This window comes from Corvus kubaryi, unplaced genomic scaffold, assembly GCF_017639235.1.
Source record: "Corvus kubaryi isolate FWS band 111438036 unplaced genomic scaffold, C.kubaryi_AGA036_p1.0 134, whole genome shotgun sequence".
Taxonomy (NCBI): domain Eukaryota; kingdom Metazoa; phylum Chordata; class Aves; order Passeriformes; family Corvidae; genus Corvus; species Corvus kubaryi.
In genome coordinates, this window is record NW_024580668.1 from 1,959,312 (window position 1) to 1,979,064 (window position 19,753).

General features: G+C 43.0%; 1 protein-coding gene across 3 annotated transcripts in view; it reads left to right on the forward strand.

Moving 5' to 3' along the window:
- The window catches only part of TSHZ2 (teashirt zinc finger homeobox 2), a 213,899-nt gene that overhangs the window by 123,661 nt on the left and 70,485 nt on the right, over positions 1–19,753 (forward strand). The window contains exon 2 of one of the 3 annotated variants that reach the window (XM_042045075.1): positions 6,513–9,591. In XM_042045075.1, coding sequence (XP_041901009.1) covers positions 6,513–9,583 — 3,071 coding nt within the window. In that variant the 3' untranslated portion in view covers positions 9,584–9,591. Of the gene's footprint in view, positions 1–6,512; positions 10,592–19,753 lie in introns of those variants that run through there. The other 2 variants (XM_042045083.1, XM_042045068.1) reach the window with 2 other exon arrangements.

Consider the following 19,753-nt stretch of genomic DNA (forward strand, 5'->3'; position numbering starts at 1 on the left):
GTTATTAAATGACCTATCAGGCTGACATGGATAAATGTTGGTAGCTATTTAATTGTTTCCCATCTGCAGTTTTATACAGTTTCTATCAAACTGAAGGGTAATTTTTTTAGTAGCTGCTTATTTTAAATGTACAAAACCCTTGTGTGTAATTCCATTAGCTGCCCTACAGCATTGCAATCTACAGTTTCCCTGAGGCTGTTGTGAAATATTGATGAAATCCTTGCTTTTGTGGCTTCCTCTGATACACTAAACATTTGTCTGATGTTAGTTGAACTTGAATGGATCTGTTCAGAGTTATATCAGTAGTGACTTCAAAGGCTGTAAGGCTGTTACAATTTTTTTTTACAAACTGAAGTTTCAAAGCCTTACCATGTGGTACTTTAAAAAAACAAAGTTCATATCAAATGAACCAAAGTGTTAGCAATACACTGGTAAGACTCATTACAATTTCAATTTCTATAGATATATATTTTTTGTGGTTCTGATTGGTAGCTCATGCCATTGAAGGAAATTTATATTGGTACTTAGGGCAACCTAGGATAATGAAAGAGGGAAAACATAATTTGAAACTTGGATTTTAAATGAAGTAATCTATAAATTTACAAAGCCACTCTGCTGTTTTCCACGACAATAAATAGGACAAGAGAAAACAGAAGAAAGGCAAAGGGAGACAAAAGTTTCAGACTTCTGTTTTCATCAGCAAAGTGATTTACACTGGTGCAATTAAGATGACTAATGAGGAAAACATATTTGCTGCTACCATATCCCTTGAATTTTTCAGGCTGTGCTCACATTGGAGAGCAGCCTTCGTGCCTGCACCAGGAGCTGAGTGGAGCTCACAGTGATGGTCTGGGGATGTGTGGCTGTCTGACACCTGCCCCAAACTTCACCTGCTGAGGCCAGGATGGGAGTTTGGTGTGAGGGAGGGCAGCTGGGGTGCTGGGGCAAGGGGGAGGTTGAGCTCTTTGCAGTCACAACGTTCTTTAGGAGCATTTTAGCTGGAAATACAATCTGGAGATCACCAAACACCATCAGCTGGTTGTAACAATGGCATTGTCAGTTCCAGGAGTTTGTGGAAAATAGCAAGTATTTTTAACGAGAGGCACAGAGCCCTCGTGTGAGGAACTGGGACTGTTGGCTCCAAGCATGGTGGGGTTGGAACTGACTGAATCCAGAGCATGGCAAGGATGGCTGGAGCTGCTTTTTATTCAATAACTGCCAATGCAAACAACGCTATCCTTAAGGAAAATGATTCAAGAAAAAACTCCATGGTAATTCCATCCCTCCTCTGCACTGTCAGCTCAGCAGCTCACATCAGCTCACCTCTCTTTTTGCCTGTGTTGGTTTTTTTCCTGTTTTGTTATTGGGTTTGAGTTCATGGGTCACTCACAAGCAGCTCCCTGTACGTGTGCTCCAGCCACGGATCATTTGGCTCATAACTGTGCAGGATGAAGTGCAAAGGACATAATCTGTTCTTTCTCGCTGCTAAGGGCCCCACTGAAACTCAGGGGTATTTTGCCTTCTTAACCAGTAGGAAATTGGATATTTAATAGAAAACTTTATAATACAAGTCTAATTAAAGTACAACAAAATGAAAGCCCCAAATTGCTTCATTTCAGCATCGTATATAAATAATAGTTATGGCTTCATGGAATTGCCTTTGTGTGGTAGAATTCAGTCAGTGTGGAAGCCACTCTTTTCCTTCCAGAAGCTGCTCCTGTCCTCCTGCATTGGATGGTGGTGGGTGTTCCCTCTCCTACCCTGCAAGAGGCAGGAATTCATGCCTTGGTATCAGCTGCTGGAGCTACTTGAAAAATAAATTCCTAGGAAAAAAAGGGGCAAAGGAATATTGGGAAAAATCCCTCCTTTAAGGTACCAAATTGTTTTGAACACAAAATTCATCACCATGATGGTGATCCACACTGAGCCACTGCAAACGGAGTGTGGGTATGATGGTAAAGAACAACAGCAGCAAAAGGTGCAAAAAGTGCCCCATTATCCAAAATAATGAACTGGCCTCCCAGCAAAGAGGAAACTGAGCATCTTCAGCCTGCTCTGAGGACATCCAAATCTCCCTCAGGCTGCATCTGGCTTTGGAACTACAACTCAATACCAGGACTTTTTGTCCCTTCCATCCATCATTCAGGACCAGGTCCTCTCTGTGCCAGATTCAGGAACCTTTCCCTGTGTTCTTCCATCTTGGGGAACTTAACAGGAAGTTATTTCTGCGGTACAGAAATTCTGAACATAGCTTTAAAAACTCTGAAATTGACAAATTTCATATTTTGAGAGTTCTTTCCATGGAACTCAATTGCTTTTCCAGAGTGCTCTATTGGTTTTAATCCTATTAAATTCCAAAATGTCTTTAATAAAGAGTTATGCAATGGAGTAGGGAACTATTTTTCCCTCACCTGCAAGTTTCTCTCTTCAGCTGATTTTCAAACTGGGAGGAAAGTGTAGCTCTGCACTCCTACAAAGAGCCAGGTTAAGATTTGTCTGTGGGTGCTTAATGCAGTTCGACATCTTGGAGAAGGAGGAATGAGAAGTGGTCATTATCCATTATCTGCTTGGAATCTTTCAGAGAAAGAAACAGCTTCTGCCAAACACAAAAAGATGTTTGAGCTGAAGCCAGACAAGGAGGAAACAAGATCACCTTCTAGCACTGTGAGATTGCTTTTCTGATGATGTTGTTTCAAGGAAAACTGGAGTATGTATGGCTGAAGAAGTGCAGGTGGTGCCATGGGCTTTACATGGATTAGCAGAGTTGTTCTGGACAATGATTCACTGTCCTTTCTTTTGGCAAAAGAAAAATTTTCCAGTCTTGGAAAGAAACATATATATATACACATATACATTAATAGATGTTTCTTTACATGGAAAAAGAGCAAATTTGAGTGAAAATAGTATCTGCTGGTGGAAAAGTCAACAGTCAGAACGAACACTTTTGAAAAACAGCTGTATTGACACTCCACAATTCCAGGCCAGGAGTGATGGATAATGTGGTGCCAGTCCCAGGTTAGTCAGGGGATGAGGCCTGGTGTCAGTGCTGGATTCATCCCCACTGGAGCCTGGCTTGGGAAAGCTCACAGCTCCAAGGTGCATGGGGGTGGTTTTAGACCCAGTTTTTGCAGGTGTATTAACTGGACCTGGTTTATTTTAGCTCCTCTGTGGAAGTATTCCAGAAATAGGTAAGAAAATGTCCTCTTCGAAGAATAAAGGACCAGCTGTTTATTGCAGCTCTCATCCTAGAGAAGCAGGTTTCTGAGGTTACCATGAATCCTATCACAAAGACACAGAGGGAAATTAAGAAACCAAATAATTTAGAATTGTATTTGTGATTATTATCCCTATAATAACATTATCCTTACTGATGTTGTGATTTTGACATACCTTGTCTTGAGATCAATCAGCACTAAACCAGTACTTCCATTTAGGAAGCCAAAAATTGCTTCCATTCAATGCTTTGAAGCTCCTGAGTTTTGTCAGTTCTTAAGGATAGCGGAATTTGAGTCTCCCACTTCTTCAGGCTGCACTTTTCCCATCTTACATCTGCCTGGGCCAGTTTAATTTTGGTGGGGGAAATTCTCAGCTAGGAAAGGGAGGAAGCATTCATCCAATTACTGAGCTTGGATTTCTTTCATGTTATTTTTTTCCCTGTAACACAGTTACACATGAGGATCTCAGAGGTTTGGAATGTCAGAATAAGCCTGGGGGAGAACTGGTGGGAAGAGAACAGGTCACTCAACAATTTATTACATGGACATCAGTGTGACGTGCAAAATTTATGCAACTTATTACAGACTGCATTTAAAGCATGTGGGTGTACAGATATAAGACACTCTTTACTTCTAAAATAAATAATGCAAAGTCCACTTAAATTAATGTTATTTCTGTTAACCAGCTACGACCCTTCATGTCCGATGAAATCTTACTAAAAAGCCCTGTTGGAAGAACACGAGCATCTCTTGTAGCCAAGGTTGTCTTGTAGAACTGGTCTCCACTGTCCTTAAAATGCCCACAGCAATTTAAATCATTTACATAAACAGAAATGCTTTTACAAGGAGGATACTGAAATGTGTTTTTAAAGCTGCCCAAACCCCTAAACCATTAAAACAGATGTGACTGATGGTTTTGTGAAATTTTGATGGTGCTTTCTGGTAAATTAGGATCACAGAATCACAGAATCCAGTGCCACCCCTGCCACAGGCAGGGACACCTCCCACTGTCCCAGGGTACTTCAAACCCTGTCCAACCTGGCCTTGGACACTTCCAGGGCAGCCACAGCTTCTCTGGGCACCCTGTGCCAGGGCCTCACCACCCTCACAGGGAACAATTTCTTCCATGTGTCTAATCTAAACCTCCTCTCTGTCAGTTTGAAGCCATTCCCCGTTGTCTGTCACTACAGTTCCTGATGAAGTCCCTCCCTGGCTTCCTTGTGAACCCTCTGAAGACACTGGAACTTGTTACTTCTACCACTTACACGAGACTGTGGCAGTATCTTACACAGACACCAAAAAAAAAGAGGATTCCTCAGCACAAGTTACTCTTCTGTAAAGGTTATAGTAAACATGTCAATGCCTAATTAAGCAGCAAATTTTATCCGTATTGTGGGGGATGTGCAGCTGTCTGGTACTTCTGGTTTTTCTAGGGAAGGACAAAGGATCTTGTGAGGCATAAGCTACTGTATGTACCTTCCAAAGGAAAAACTTAACTTCTGGTGAAAAATGGGTTAATATTGTTCAAAGAATTGGTGCTGGAATGGAGAATCCAATTTTCAGCAACCCAAAGCTCTGGGAATGCTCTTTGTTTTGTGTTTTGTCTGATCCCTTCATTGGATCCCCTCCTTGTTTCTGTGAGATCATGCTCAGTGTGGTGTGCCTGGCACTGGGACATACCCTGGAGAGGGGCCATGTGTCACAGGGTCACTGCTCCTCACCTGGGGACCTTCTGCCACCTCCATGTCCCTGCCTTCTCCTTGGTCCCCCAAAAAACACACAGCAAAGGGAAAGTGGTATCTGGTTATTAGGGAAAAGTTTAAGCAGGAGAAAAAACTGTTGAGGTCTAAGTGCTCTTTGCTGCTGCTCCAGTCTGATCACCTGTTAATGTTTGCTGTGACCCAGCACAATCCTAATGGGATTATTTTTTAGTATTTAGCACTTAACATTTAATATTTAGCTTCTTTGCTGAAAGCATCTGCTGAAGAGCACAGTGTTCCTCCTACTGTGTGGTTATTATTTTATCAGGCTAAAGTGATGTGCAGGTCATTTGTTCAGAGCCACTGCTGTGTCTTTGCCTCTGGTTGCGACACCTTCTGCTACCATCCCTGCAGTAAGCCAAGTCCAGCTCTAAGCCAAGCCCAGCTCTAAGCCTGTGTGGCCAGTGCAGGTCCTAAATCCATGGGAAGGATGTGGTAAAGGTGACACATGGATTTCTTAGCTCCCATCACACAGAGAGCCATCATTTCCCTTTTCTTGTGCTGCAGCTTCATGCAGGGAACAGTTCCTCTGGTTCTGGTTCAGCTCTTTGGCCTGATGGCAAACATGTGTGGGAAGGGGTGAGATCATGCAAATGGATTGGAAAATTGAAGGCTTTGTCCAGATGGTCATCAGAAAGGTAGAACACTTTCCTCTGGATTTGCTAGAAGGATATCACTGGGTCAGAAGTACCAAATTTAAGTGAGCCAGGTTGTTCAAGAGCCATAAAGTGACTTTCAGATAATGGGAAGGAATTGGATTCTAAATAAATATACTCTTCCAGAATCAAGTTCATCTTTGTAATTAAATAATTAATTTGCCAAAGAAAATCCTTCTGGATTTGTTCTACTTTTCCAGTTTTACAATTAGCTTCAGTCTACCTCTGTCAAATCTGTAACTTCCAGGGGTTCTTGCCCTGAAATTTATGGATTTGTTTTTACTGAAGAACAATTTGCTTTTATGGTACACAGTACATTACTTTTATAAACAAGAGTTTCATTTATGCCTATTAATGCTTTCAGATGTTGTATTTTGACGTATAAATTATTTGTGTACATCCTAAAGTGCATTTTAGGTGATGAAGTGGCAAAAGGTCACTGTACCTAGATGATGCTCTGAACCAGGAAGATTATGGCACTTACTTTTCTTCTCTTCCTTGCAAATTCCACCCTTTCTCTTGCTGATGCCAAAACCAATTTCATAGAATTGAAGCTTTTAGTATAAACTTTAAATACTTACATACGAATTTTCCAACTGTCCCATTACAGGACAGTTAGAATTATACTCCCATGACAGGAAAATTATTAACTTGGGATCTCTGGCAGTTATAAAGAATTATGATCATCTGCCAACAAAATGCAGCAACCTTCACAAAAAAAGAGACATTATTTGGCTTTTTTTTCACTTCCAGGACTAACAGAGAATATAGTTATAGATTAAAGCAAAATCTAGTAAAGAAAATACACAGTGAAACTAGAAAACTGGAACTGTAGTATTCTCCTTTAACAGGTTGTTTCATATATTGACATTACATTTCAGGTTATGTCCAAGAGGAAGATTTAAAGGAAGAGGAAGACATAAAGGAGGAGGAAGAAGATGACGATGACAGCAACTCAACTGCTCAGCTGCAGGGCAGCAATGACACTGGCACGGATGAGGAGCACGAAGTGGGTCCTGAGCAGAAAGGGAACTTCAGTTTCCAGAATTCCCCTGTCAGTCACATATCCAACCAGGATGCAGAGAACGAATCACTACTGAGTGACAGTAGTGACCATGTGGCAGATATCAAAAACATCTGCTCCAGGGAGCCCCAGGACCCCAAAAGCAGCACCCACCCCAAAGCCCAGAGCGAAACACACGATTGCATGGATAAAATGACAGCAGTCTATGCCAACATCCTGTCGGACTCTTACTGGACAGGCTTGGGGCTGGGTTTCAAGTTGTCCAACTCTGAAAAGAGGAGTTGTGACAACAGGAACGGAGGGAACAAAGCTGATTTCGATTGGCACCAAGACGCGCTGTCCAAAAGCTTGCAGCAGAATTTACCTTCCAGGCCTGTCTCCAAGCCCAACCTGTTCAGCTCGGTGCAGCTCTACAGGCAGAGCAGCAAAATGTGCGGGACTGTGTTCACGGGCGCCAGCCGGTTCCGCTGCCGGCAGTGCAGCGCTGCCTACGACACCTTGGTAGAACTCACGGTCCACATGAACGAGACAGGGCACTACCAGGATGACAACCACAAAAAGGACAAGCACAGACCTACCAGCTACTCCAAGCCCCGGAAAAGGGCCTTCCAGGACATGGACAAGGAAGATGCACAAAAAGTTCTGAAGTGTATGTTCTGTGGTGACTCTTTTGATTCCCTTCAAGATCTGAGTGTTCATATGATAAAAACAAAACATTACCAAAAAGTGCCTTTGAAGGAGCCAGTACCAACCATTTCTTCAAAAATGGTCACTCCAGCCAAGAAACGTGTGTTTGATGTGAACAGGCCTTGCTCCCCCGACTCCACGACGGGGTCCTTCTCCGACACCTTCTCTCCTCAGAAGAACACGAACCTGCAGCTCTCCTCCAACAACCGCTACGGGTACCAGAACGGGGCCAGCTACACCTGGCAGTTCGAGGCCTGCAAATCCCAGATTTTGAAGTGCATGGAATGTGGAAGCTCCCATGATACCCTGCAGCAGCTCACGACCCACATGATGGTCACTGGCCATTTCTTGAAAGTCACAAGTTCAGCTTCAAAGAAAGGAAAGCAACTTGTTCTGGATCCTTTAGCTGTGGAGAAAATGCAGTCGCTGTCTGAAGCACCAGCCAATGACAGCCCCGTTTCAAAGTCAACCAGTAAATCATCTGCAGAATGCATTGGTCCTGCCTCTGAACTTAAAAAAGAAAGCAAAAAAGATAAAGCTGATGATGCAAACAAAGATGAGAAAGCAGTGAAAACTGAGGAGTACGAAGACACTCTTCAGAAACCCCTGGACCCCACAATGAAATACCAGTACCTCCGAGAAGAAGATTTAGAAGATGGTTCAAAGGGTGGTGGGGACATTTTAAAGTCCTTGGAGAACACTGTCACAACAGCCATCAATAAAGCTCAGAACGGAGCTCCCAGCTGGAGTGCGTATCCCAGCATCCACGCAGCTTACCAGCTCTCCGAAGGAGCCAAGCCGTCCTTGCCTGTGGGATCCCAGGTGCTCCAAATCAGGCCAACCATGACCAATAAACTGAGGCCCATAGCGCCCAAGTGGAAGGTGATGCCTCTGGTCCCTATCTCAGCAAATATGAGCCAGTGCACTCAAGTGAAGAAGGAGGCTGAGGACAAGGAGGAGGTACAAAAGGACTATGCTAAGGAAGGTGTCCAGGCTGAGCCGGCCTTGCTAAGCCAGAGTGAGAGGGAACCTCTCCTCAAAGCTGAAGCCTCTGTGGAGCCAAAAAAGTCAGAACCGTGTCCCTTGAAAGAAGAAGACAAAATTAAAGAGGACAGTGGAAAAGAAAAGCCAGTCCTGAAGGAGCCACCAGCAGCTTCTCTCAGTAATGGTTGTGCTGCTGCCAACCATTCCTCAGAGCTGCCCTGTGTGAACCCCCTGAGCGCTCTGCAGTCGGTCCTGAACAATCACCTGGGCAAAGCCACTGAGCCCTTACAGCCTCAGTCCAACTGCAGCCCCAGCTCTAGCACAATCTCCATGTTCCACAAACCCAATCTAAATATGATGGAGAAGCCAGTTTTATCTCCTGCTCCAACCCCACCAAAGCCTGCAAGTGTTTCCAGGCACTATTTGTTTGAAAACAATGATCAGCCTATTGACCTGACCAAATCCAAAGGCAAGAAAGCTGAGTCAGCTCAAGCACAATCTTGTACTTCTCCACCTCAAAAGCATGCTCTGTCTGACATCGCCGACATGGTCAAAGTTCTTCCCAAAGCTACCACACCAAAACCTGCTGCATCCTCAAGGATCCCGTCCATGAAGTTGGAAATAGATGTCCGACGCTTCGAGGATGTCTCCACGGAAGTCTCCACTCTGCATAAAAGGAAGGGCAGACAGTCAAACTGGAACCCTCAGCATCTGCTCATTTTGCAAGCTCAGTTTGCTTCCAGCCTCTTCCAGACATCTGAAGGTAAATATTTATTATCAGATCTAGGCCCACAAGAGCGTATGCAGATTTCCAAATTCACTGGACTGTCGATGACCACCATCAGCCACTGGTTGGCAAATGTCAAGTATCAACTTAGGAAAACCGGAGGAACAAAGTTTTTGAAAAACATGGACAAAGGACATCCAGTCTTTTATTGCAGCGACTGTGCATCTCAGTTCCGAACCCCCTCTACTTACATTAGCCACTTAGAATCCCACCTAGGTTTCCAAATGAAAGACATGAACAGGCTGGCTGTGGAGCAGCAAACCAAGGTAGAGCAAGAAATCTCCAGAGTTTCAGTTCAAAGATCTCCTGAAACAATAGCTGGAGAAGAGGACACAGACTCTAAGTTCAAATGTAAGTTGTGCTGTCGGACATTTGCGAGCAAACATGCAGTAAAACTTCATCTAAGCAAAACACACAGCAAGTCACCAGAACACCATTCACAGTTTGTAGCAGAAGTGGATGAAGAATAACTCTTAAGGTATGCATGCTCTATAGTGAGTTTTCATTTCAGCATTTCCAGGAGGCTCCGTCAGGCTCCGTGCTTTGGTAAAAGTAGGAAAACAGTATAAAATGCATCGTGTATGCTGCGCCGCTCCTCCCTCGCATGTACACATCCATTTTATAACGTTTTCAGGAAGAGAATTTGGTCAATGCAAATCCACACAGCCCTAGAGAGAAATGTTGCTGCTTAGTATTTGCAAAATAGCTGTTTGCCCATTTCTCTTTTGCTCCTAAGAATAAATCATTTCACATCCACTGCACTTCCGTGTGGAATGCAAGAACTAAGTGCTACTCTTTGCAGTGAGAATGGAAAAAGCAGATAAAGAGCGCTGAAACCCAAAAGGTTATTACCTCTTTCAGTGCTAGCACACCAATAAATCTGATTTGGATGGGGAAAAAGAAGACAATTCAAAAGTCAAATTAGCAAAATCTCAATTATTCTAAGTTTCTCATAATCTCAAACACAGCCTCAAGAATCTACAAATAACTGAAAAATTCCTATCTAGAAGTTCAGTTATTCTTCTGTTGATATTTGGATGTTCAGTTTTGTGAAATATTTTAATATTTTACACTTACTTAAACACTTGCTACTGTGAGTGGCCTTTTTTGTCACATCATTTTAACCTCTCTCTCCATCATTCCTTTTTTAATCTTTAAGATGTTTGATTATATTTTGCTTTGTGTTGGTGGAAGTAAATCCATAAACATCACTGACTTCAGTGCAAGTTCTCATATAACCTGGGGGAGTTAATGCTTAATTGAGATTTTTTACAAGCTTAATATTTCCAAGACCTGTTAGTAGGATACTGCTACATTAGTGTTGCTATTTTTTTTTGCTGCAAGATACACCAGTTGCCACAACCAATGTTTATAACATGTAATGTAATATTCAGATGCCACACCATTTTTGCATTTTTAATTTTACTTGATTCACAAACTTGAATATTCTTGATTTAAATAAATATGCAGAACATCAACTAAAAGTCCAAATAGAAGTTTTTTGTTCTAACCAGTTTTTTTCCAGGAGGGCTCTGTTTAGCTGTTCCCAGCAATTCCTCCAGCAGACTCAGGCTCTGCTTGTGTTTACAGAACAATCACGTGCAGATCCAGGTTTTCTCCAACGTGTTCATTACTTCAATAACAGTCAGAAAACGAATTTGCCACATGGTGAAAATGAAAGATGTGCTGTGAGTTGTCACGGATGCCACCTGGCTTTGTGGCCATCCTCTGGCTGATGGAGGGGACAGGGGCTCAACCCCCGTTTGGGGGAAGATTTCCCATTTGTTTGCTGCAAATATTCATGAAGCTTTAGGAAACACTTTCTGTGGCCAGAGCCGGCACGAGGGCTGTGTGTCACTTAAGCTCCATTATAAAGGCTACTTTTGAATAATTTAAACCACTAATCAAGGGGTTACTTTGGGCTGGGTAATGTAAGCTATTGCCATGGAGTACAACGCCAGCATTCAAGTGCAGTAAGATTTAAGTTTTGCATGCATCTTGTTCGTGCTGTCTGCACTGGAGGAGATTTATGCTTCCTGCATATTTTAGCCAACAAAATTCCATCTCACTCAAAAGGAGTTTGTTTTCTAAATAGGGCTAATGCCCTAAAGTATCTATTTGGGCATTTTAACCCAACATTAGAATGTTGCTTGTTTTCCTGGGCATTCCAAATCATCATTGCTGAGAGACTGGATAGGAATAAACATCCCATACTTCGTTTCCTTCCCCACCAGTTGATGATTATTAAGACTCTGCCATTCATAGTTTTCACACAAGAGATATCAGAGCAAACCAATAATTTGGGGACTATCAAACAAAAGCTATCTGCCAGATATATTAATACAACAGTTATTTTGGCACATTCATGGCTTAATGCGTGACAAATGTTTCAGATTTGGTCTTAAAAGCACCGTGTTATTACTCAGAGGCAAACCAAACACCCACCTTTATAAACACGTTACTACTGCTGAGGATTGGAGGAACAAACACAAAGGGGGAGAAAAAAATCTCCAAGGGAAAAAAAAAAAAAAAGTGGTTTCTGCATTGTAATAACCTGCACAGAGACATATTATTCAGGTGATGTGTAACTACATAAATAAGGGACTGTCCTTCCTGCCTCTGGATCCCGAGAAATTGCTGTCCTCGTAATACTCATCCATTTCTAATTTATATCAAGATGCAGGTTGTATCTTACCTTTGAAAAAATATATTTAAATTGCAATGGCAGAGTGATAGCACTGTTATCTGGAGCTATAATTTCAGTTGGTATGCATGATAGCACAAATTGTCTGAAATGATGGGGTATTTGGGATGGCATTGTAAAGATTTTATTACAGTTTCGGAGCCGAAAGCCTCCCGAAGTTCTGACGAGGTTGGGAGTGGGGAGGCCAGACTTTATTCATACGGATTCTTCACAAATCTGCAAGGAGACTAAATCAAATAACAGGGATTTTCAGACTTTACTTACTCTTACCATGTTATTTTTTAGATCCAGTATACATCTGAATAATAACAGAGGGAGCACAGTATTTAGAAATGAGAAATATAAAGCTGAGATCCTTAAAACACACACATGCATTTGTGTTTCCTTCTTGAAGACAAAATTGTAGTGAAATAGGCAAAAAAATAGAGAATATAGATTGAAATAAATGGAAATAAAACAGTGGAAAGAGTACTTGAAGTAAAGAAATACATAAAGTACTTTATATTTCAGTGGCATTTACCAGTAGAGGTTATATTGTCAAATGTTAGCTATCATTAAAAATATAAATGAATAATCTGGGTTAGTATTGTAGAAAAATGTGTTATGGGTATGGATTTATTTTTAAGACCTCTGTGAGGCTGTTTATAAGAAATTTGCCATAAATTCTTCTTAAATGTAAAGGTATATATATCTCTTTTATATTCATCTTTGGTGTTTTCCTGAATTCTTCTAAATGATATGGGTTTAGTAATATAAAGTAAGATTATGTGTAATATACAACAATCAGACATCTCTATTCTCTTTCATTTAACCCACTTCAAATTTGTTTTTATTGCTGTTCTTCATAGAAAACCCATGAACATTAGGAAACATGGCTTTAATTAGAAGTAATTTGCATGTTGACTTCCACCTTGAAGAACATTTGTTCATTTCTTCAACCGAATTAGAATTTTTATGTTGTTCTGAGGAAAAAGGCAGGGCAGAATTGTATTTGTCACTTCAGAGGCAGGTGAGATTGGCTCGGAGCTGGTCACTGGCTGAGGCTCTCTGTGGCCTTAGCTACAACTTTTGATAGAAATAAGTCTCAATAAAGTCAAATTAACCAGCCTGATTGGGGGGATTTCTGTTTCAAAAGACCCCGATAAGCGAACAGGCAGCTACCTGAGATGAACTAATTTGAAAGTAAGGCTGCTGCAAAACAAAACAAAAAAAATGAGTCATAATGATAAACAGTTTTTCTCTCTGTTTCCTCCTTTGTCTTTTTTTAACCATCAAGTTTAAAGCTTCTGCGGCGCTTTTTTTCTACTTTATAGGAGACAACTGACATTCTGTGGTAAATGGAAGAAAGAGCAGAGCAGAACTGAAAATTCTCTAATGCACTGACACTAACTTGCCCTCTATTGTTGAAAATGAGCAGGCAATCATGATTGTTCATCAAATGGCTCCTAATGCAGTTAAAGCATTCAGCTATAATTTCTCCTTGCATTTATAATTACTGTCATAGACTGCACACCTCAGTGAGCAGATTAAAGCTATAAACTATTTAGCCGTAGCTTTAAGATGAGGAACTTGATTTGTCTGGCAGCAGTTATTTGTTAGAGAGCTTGACACTTCACATAAAAATGACTCAACTTGATGAAGAACAATGCAGTTTAAGCAATGCAGTGATTTTAAATCAGTCATTATACCACGCCCTGTAAGAATTGCAAAGCAATTTGTTAAATGATATATAGGACACGTAGATAACTGTATGTGTTAAGTATACCAAAATAGAAGATTTTTTTCCTCTCTGGATTTTATTTTCTCATCCCTCTGAAGCAGTAGGAGCTGCTCTGATCACATTCCACTGTTAGCCAATATGGCTGTTTCATGGTCAAGGACAATTTTGTGAATCAGTGGTCCAAAATTCTATTTTAGAGAATTTAGTTTGCTCTTCAACTTTCATTTCTTCTTAGCAACAAATATTAGAAGCTGAGAGACCCTTTCAGGAGAATCAGACATGCTGGGATCTAGCTGCTTGCAGTAGTGTCACCACAATTTTGTGAGCAGAATTTACCAGCAAAACCAAGGGTTCTGCTCCCCATGTCATCAGCCAGAAAAAGAGGGTTCATCCCATGGATGTGTTGACTTTCCATTCAAATGGGACTTTCCAGACAATGTCTTTTTGGATAAAGGATGGTTTCTCAATGGGAAGAGAAAATCTGTGGGGAAGTTCCATTTTAAAATAAATTTTTGTTGGGATAAACAAAGAAGAAGAGGAGAGAGAGGTAGGAAAAGAAACAGGTTGGCCTTTTTGCTGAAGCAAAATCCTGCTGAAGTAAGGTACTACCTCCAACCCATGACTCCTCCCTCAAAATAATCCTGTTCTAGTGAAGCCTCAGTTCCCCTAATCCTTTGAAATTTATCACTGTTTCCCTGAAGTGGTAGATCCAGATTTTTTTTTTTTTAACTGAACATTTTTAAATCTTCAAAATTTTCCTGGATAACATTTTTTCAGTCTAGCCATCAAGGACAATCTTGGTCCTTGTAAATCCAATAATAGTGTGTTCTTGGCTTCCCTGAGAGCAGGGTCAGGCCAGATGATCCATCAGAGTGTGGCAGCGCTGATGTATCCATGCAGATTTCCTGGATTTTAGGAATACTACGTGTTGCTATTAAGATCAGTATTATTTAACATTGCATTTGAGCTTCCAACCCGCTGGGTCAGCCCACATTGTTCCTGGGCTCTGTGCAAACACATTGCATGTGGCAGTTCCGAGGCAGGAGCTCCTCTGCTCACAAAGAAACAGCAACTTTCGACCAGATTTTAACTGACCTTGAACAGTACCAGCCTCCTCCAGCATTCACTATTCATAAGGACATCAAAATCTTGTCTTCTCCTTGCTGTGCCTGATATTATTAAATGCTACAGCCTTCATAATCTATAGCAGAACATTTTTACCTGGTGAGATTTCAAAGGAAGGGTACCTGAGTCTTATTTATACATTTTACACCTCAGCAATCAAATCACAAAGATCAATAACAAAAAGAAAAGGCATGATCAGTATCCAGCCCTCCAAAGCACCTTTCAATAAAAATAATGTAATTTAGCAGGATGATCACTCAGTGCAAATATGATGGAGCACAGACGGAAAATGAGGAAAATTATAGATATGGCTTCATGGGAGGAGGAAAGGAGGAAGAGATTTTTCACTATTTATTGGGATAATGAACAGATAATTCATGATTATTAAGCTGTAGTCTTCAGGCCTCATTCTGCTGTCTCTTCCCATCCCCTCAGTTTGGAGCTGGGTGTGTTTGTGCATCAGGCAGGGTCTGTTGAGAGGAGGGATCAGGCCTTTGTGCTGGGTCCTGCAGAAATCCAAGCAGGATTTGCACCAGGGCAGCTCCAGCCCAGGACTCTCCCTGCCAGCGGGGGAATGGGGTGGGACAAACACCCAGTACAGAGCTCACAGCTTAAACAGGACTGTGGATTTTCTCCAAAAGCATGTCACCCTCCCCGGGGTGTCCAGCCAGGATAACATTAAAACACAACACCAGGCAGCAAAATCCCAGTGCTGAGGGAGGCAAGCGGGCTGATCCTCATCCTGCTGTCCCCCTGTGCCTGGAGAATCGCGTTTTCCCAGGAGCACGAGTTGGCTGAGCCCTCAAAGGTGTGAGGGGGCAGGAGAGGTCTCCTGCAAGAGGATCCTGCTCTGGGGAGCAGCACTGGCTCTGTTGGCTCTCATTCCCAATGGATGAACAGCTGGGCTGGCTGTGGGGAGCAGCAGATCCCAGGTATCCAAGAGGAGCACACCCTGGGAATGGCTGCAGTGGAGGGAAGGAGGAACACACAGGGCCAGGAGGGAACTTGTCCATTGTAGCAAATTTACACAATCCCTTTACTAAAAACAAAACAGTTCCTCCTCCCCTCCAAACCCCCTCCCTGCCAGCACTCAGATCTTCTGCCGGGGGTCAGCACATGCAGGAGTGGGGGAGGGAGCCGTGGGGAGCGGAGGAGGTTGTCATGTCTAATGAATACCCTGAATGTATCGAGATATATATTTTTTTCATTTCAGAAAAGGTTCCATTAAGAGGGAGACAGCCCTAACATGTGCTTTGGCCCCTCATCAGATTTATGAGTATTTGCTCTGCTCTTTAATAGGAAACTCTGCAGCAACTGCCACCTTGCCTGCTCTCCCTGAGATACACAGTGGCTTCTCGGGGAAATGCACTTCATTATTAATGTGAATTTGTACGTTTTTATGACACTGCTTGGGGGAAGGGGCAGGCAGAGATTTCCTGGTGATATATGCTCATTTCTAACCATTTATTGTCCCAGACAATCGAAGAACAATGATAAACATTGTTACAGAAGGCAGAGGGTGCCGCAGTGACATTTTTGAAAGGAAAGGAGAGGTGGCTGGAGTGGCTTTGATGTGGTTGTTCCCCTGCTCTCCACCTCTTCCAGCAGCTGTGTCAGACCAAGCACAGCGTGGTCTGTGCAGGGCAGATTCTGCCTCTCCTCACCAGCCCTTCCTCGGGCCAGACAAGACCATTTGCTCAGTGCTGTTCCAGAAGAAGGAGAAGGAATTCCTCCTTTGGGAAGCCTGAGCTGCAGAGGATCCCAGGCCTCAGGGTGAACGGATGCTCTCTGCACTCTGTGCACACAGAAGTGGGTTTGCCCTCTCCTCTGGGAGAACTGTTCAAACTCCAGTGTGAAGCTGCTGTTTTCAGTCATTTAATGAAAACTCACAAACGTTCCCCATTTCTGACCCCCCCAAAGTTTGCACCATGAACCACCCAGGTGACCTGGCGGTATCTACCGCAGCCCATGTCACTGGTGCCCTGGCGTGGCTGCCCATCAATATCTCCATGCAGGTCCACCTCCACCTCTCTCTTGCTTCAAACCAAGGGTTGGGAGAACTTTTCTGCCCCATTCCCTTTGCCACTCTTCATTCCACCTCTGTTGTCCATGCTCCAAGCACAGCAGTGGCTACACCACACCAGCTGTTTTAGGGGGCCAGGACAAGCTGCTGGCACTGATCTCCTCTGGAACTGCGTCCTCATGGCTGTCCACGCCCCTTATATCAAAGAGACTGCCATTTCCTCTTTCCCACCTCTTCATCTACACCCCAAGGGACACCACCGAAGATTCCTTCTGGCATATGACAATGCCATGGTCTGTTTCTGCCTGTGTTCATGTGAGGTGAACACGCTGCTCTTCCACCAGAGAAGGGCAAACTCAAAACTTCCTTTGTGCTCGCTCAGCTCAGGATCAGCCTCCAGTGGAGCTCAGCCTGCACTGGCCAGGCACAGACAGGCTGTGGGTGGGCTCCCAGTCCAGTAACTCACTTCCCTCTCTAATTCCATGGAGCCCTGATCTGTTGGCCTGGGTGTTTTTATGGTGCAAGACCCAGGTTTGTCATCCAAGGAAAAAACAATGAGGGAGGTAATTGTGTTTATTTGATCCGTGTTTTTTAAAGCCTTTTCTGCTCTCTCAGGAATTATGTAGTGGCCTCCTGTAAATCACAAATGCGCAAAAAATTAACTCTGGGTATTTTTCTGAAGAGATTAAGGTAAAAGTTCCTACATTCATATTTCACGTCTGGAAAAAAATATCAACAAGAGTGATAAGTATAGCCAGCACGAGTGTAAAAGCACACCCTGTCATTTGTTTTCCATGTGCCATATGTTTTCTGAATCCTGCACCTCCCACATACAAATCTCATGCAATAATGTGGGGTGCACACATTACTCAGGATTATTTAGTTGAGCCCTGCCTGTATGGAGGGAATTCACTCCGAGAAAGTCAAGCCACTGTGCTTTGTTTTGCTTTTTTTGCTTATTCTGGATTCACAGAGTAGAAAATTAAAGATCCCACTGTGCCAGGCGTCATGTCATTTGGTTTTAATTTAATTCATCTCTTCAATTCTCCCTGTTTCTCCTTTTCTTTGAGTATCATCAGTAGGTGGTCCAAGCATCAACCAGAAGATTTACTGGCAAGACTAAATGTATGAATGCTATGAACACATTGTTTTCCTGATATGATTTAATGACCTTTTTGGCATTCCCATGGCTGTTGAAATCTTCCATAATAACTCCCTTTGACAGTCAGAGCTCCTGTTGATCAGGTGAAAGCTGATGCAAATGTCAAATGTCAATAAATTTGTAATCCATAAATGTAATATTTGATGCTGGGGCGAGACCATTAACCAAAGTGCAGCAGGAGGCAGCGAGGAGATGAGGTGCACCTCACTGGGAACAGAAAGCAGGCAGGAAAGGAATGCCACCTCCCAAACCTCTCCACAGCCAAGCTCTTTTCCTTTCCATGCTCCCTGAGCCTTCTGAGTTGCTGAGCTTCGCCAAAAGAGGAGTTTATGGCTTGAGTTTGGCAGAGCAAGTCAGGTGATGCAGGTTCTGTCCCCTGTGCTGCTTTTGCCTCATTGTGTGAGGTTGGGTTTTAACTTCTCTATTTCTAAAGGAGCTCTTCATAGCTCAGAGGTTTCCGAGGCTTCAGAGTTTGATCCTGGAAATGATTCGTTATGCGAGATATTCCAGTAAATTAGCAGGACCACTTACACAACTTAGGTGTTGCAGGAATGAATCATGACTCATTTATAGTTTTAAGATGCTTGGAAAGGATGAGCCACGTATGAAGCCTGATTTTATACACAATAAAGACATGAGAACAATCACATCATTTCCCAGGAGATTTCCTTAAGGACCCTCCACTTTGACCTTTGGCTCTGAGCAGCTCCAGTTTGTTTGACATTGAAAAATAGCAAATGTGTGAACACAGTGCCACGAGCATTTGCACTTTGAACATGCTGGGGCAGAACACAACTGAACTGGAAAAGGCTGCAACAGCTAATGTACTGGGAAAATAGAACAGAGGCATTTACTTAATAACTCAACTAATTCCTTTAGCTCACCTTGTAGAGATTTAACCTTTGAATGAGAGAGTCCCTAGTTCAAAATCCCGTGGCTCCTCTGTCCTCGTGTTAATTTTTAAATTATATATCATTGTTGAGAGGCCCTTGTGTTGAGCATTACAGGCTATTTTTCATGTCTAAAATGGGGAATTATAGCTGAACATTAGCTACTGGCTATAAATCACACAGAACAAAGTGGCATCTGCATCTACTCAGTAACAAGAGTGGGAGAATTGTAACTTACTTAAAACGAGACAAGAGCGAGGACACAAATGTGGTAGCAGAGATAATTGTGACTTGAGAAAACAAATGGTCCCTCCAGCTGTGTCACACTCACTCTGTCCTCTGCAGCTCCCCACAGCCAGTGCTGGACGTGCATGGGCACAGCAGCAGCTGGGGCAGTCCTGAGCAGAAATGCGGAGCTGGAAACCCTTGCAGAGCCCTCCCTGCAGTGCCAGCAGCACATCAGGGTTGTGCTGGGTCAGGGCTGGGTGGGGGAGCCTTCCTACAGCCTGCAGACAGCTCTTGTCCCTTTTGCTGTCCCACCACCATGAGGGAGTGGTGGCCGCAGCTCCTCTTCCCAGGATGAATTTTTATTCCCAATTGTTTTATTCCCGGTTGTGGCTCCAGCCCAGGTAAGGAGGAGGCAGCACGAGGCTGTTAACAGGACAATTACCAAGGCTGGGTAGGAGCTGACCAGCTCCTCCTCTGCTGCTCAGCTCTCAGGGCTCACCCTGCTGCTCCTATGCCTCTCTGAACGCCCACTGATAATCTGGTGTTATCTTAAAAGACAGCAAAATAAGATGAGCACGGCCTCATTCTTGCACTTGTCTCTGCTGGCCCTTTTTTTCCTTTGTTTTTTCTAGTTCTTTCACTCTTTAGAAAGCTTCCAAGGTCTCTTGTGTCCCCACTAGGATGAGCAAGATCTACCCGGTGCCCTCTGTCACTGGAAATTATTTGGTGCCTTTCTAAGTCAGAGATCCTCCAGCCCTCAGTACACCACCTTCTCAGCACTGTGTCTG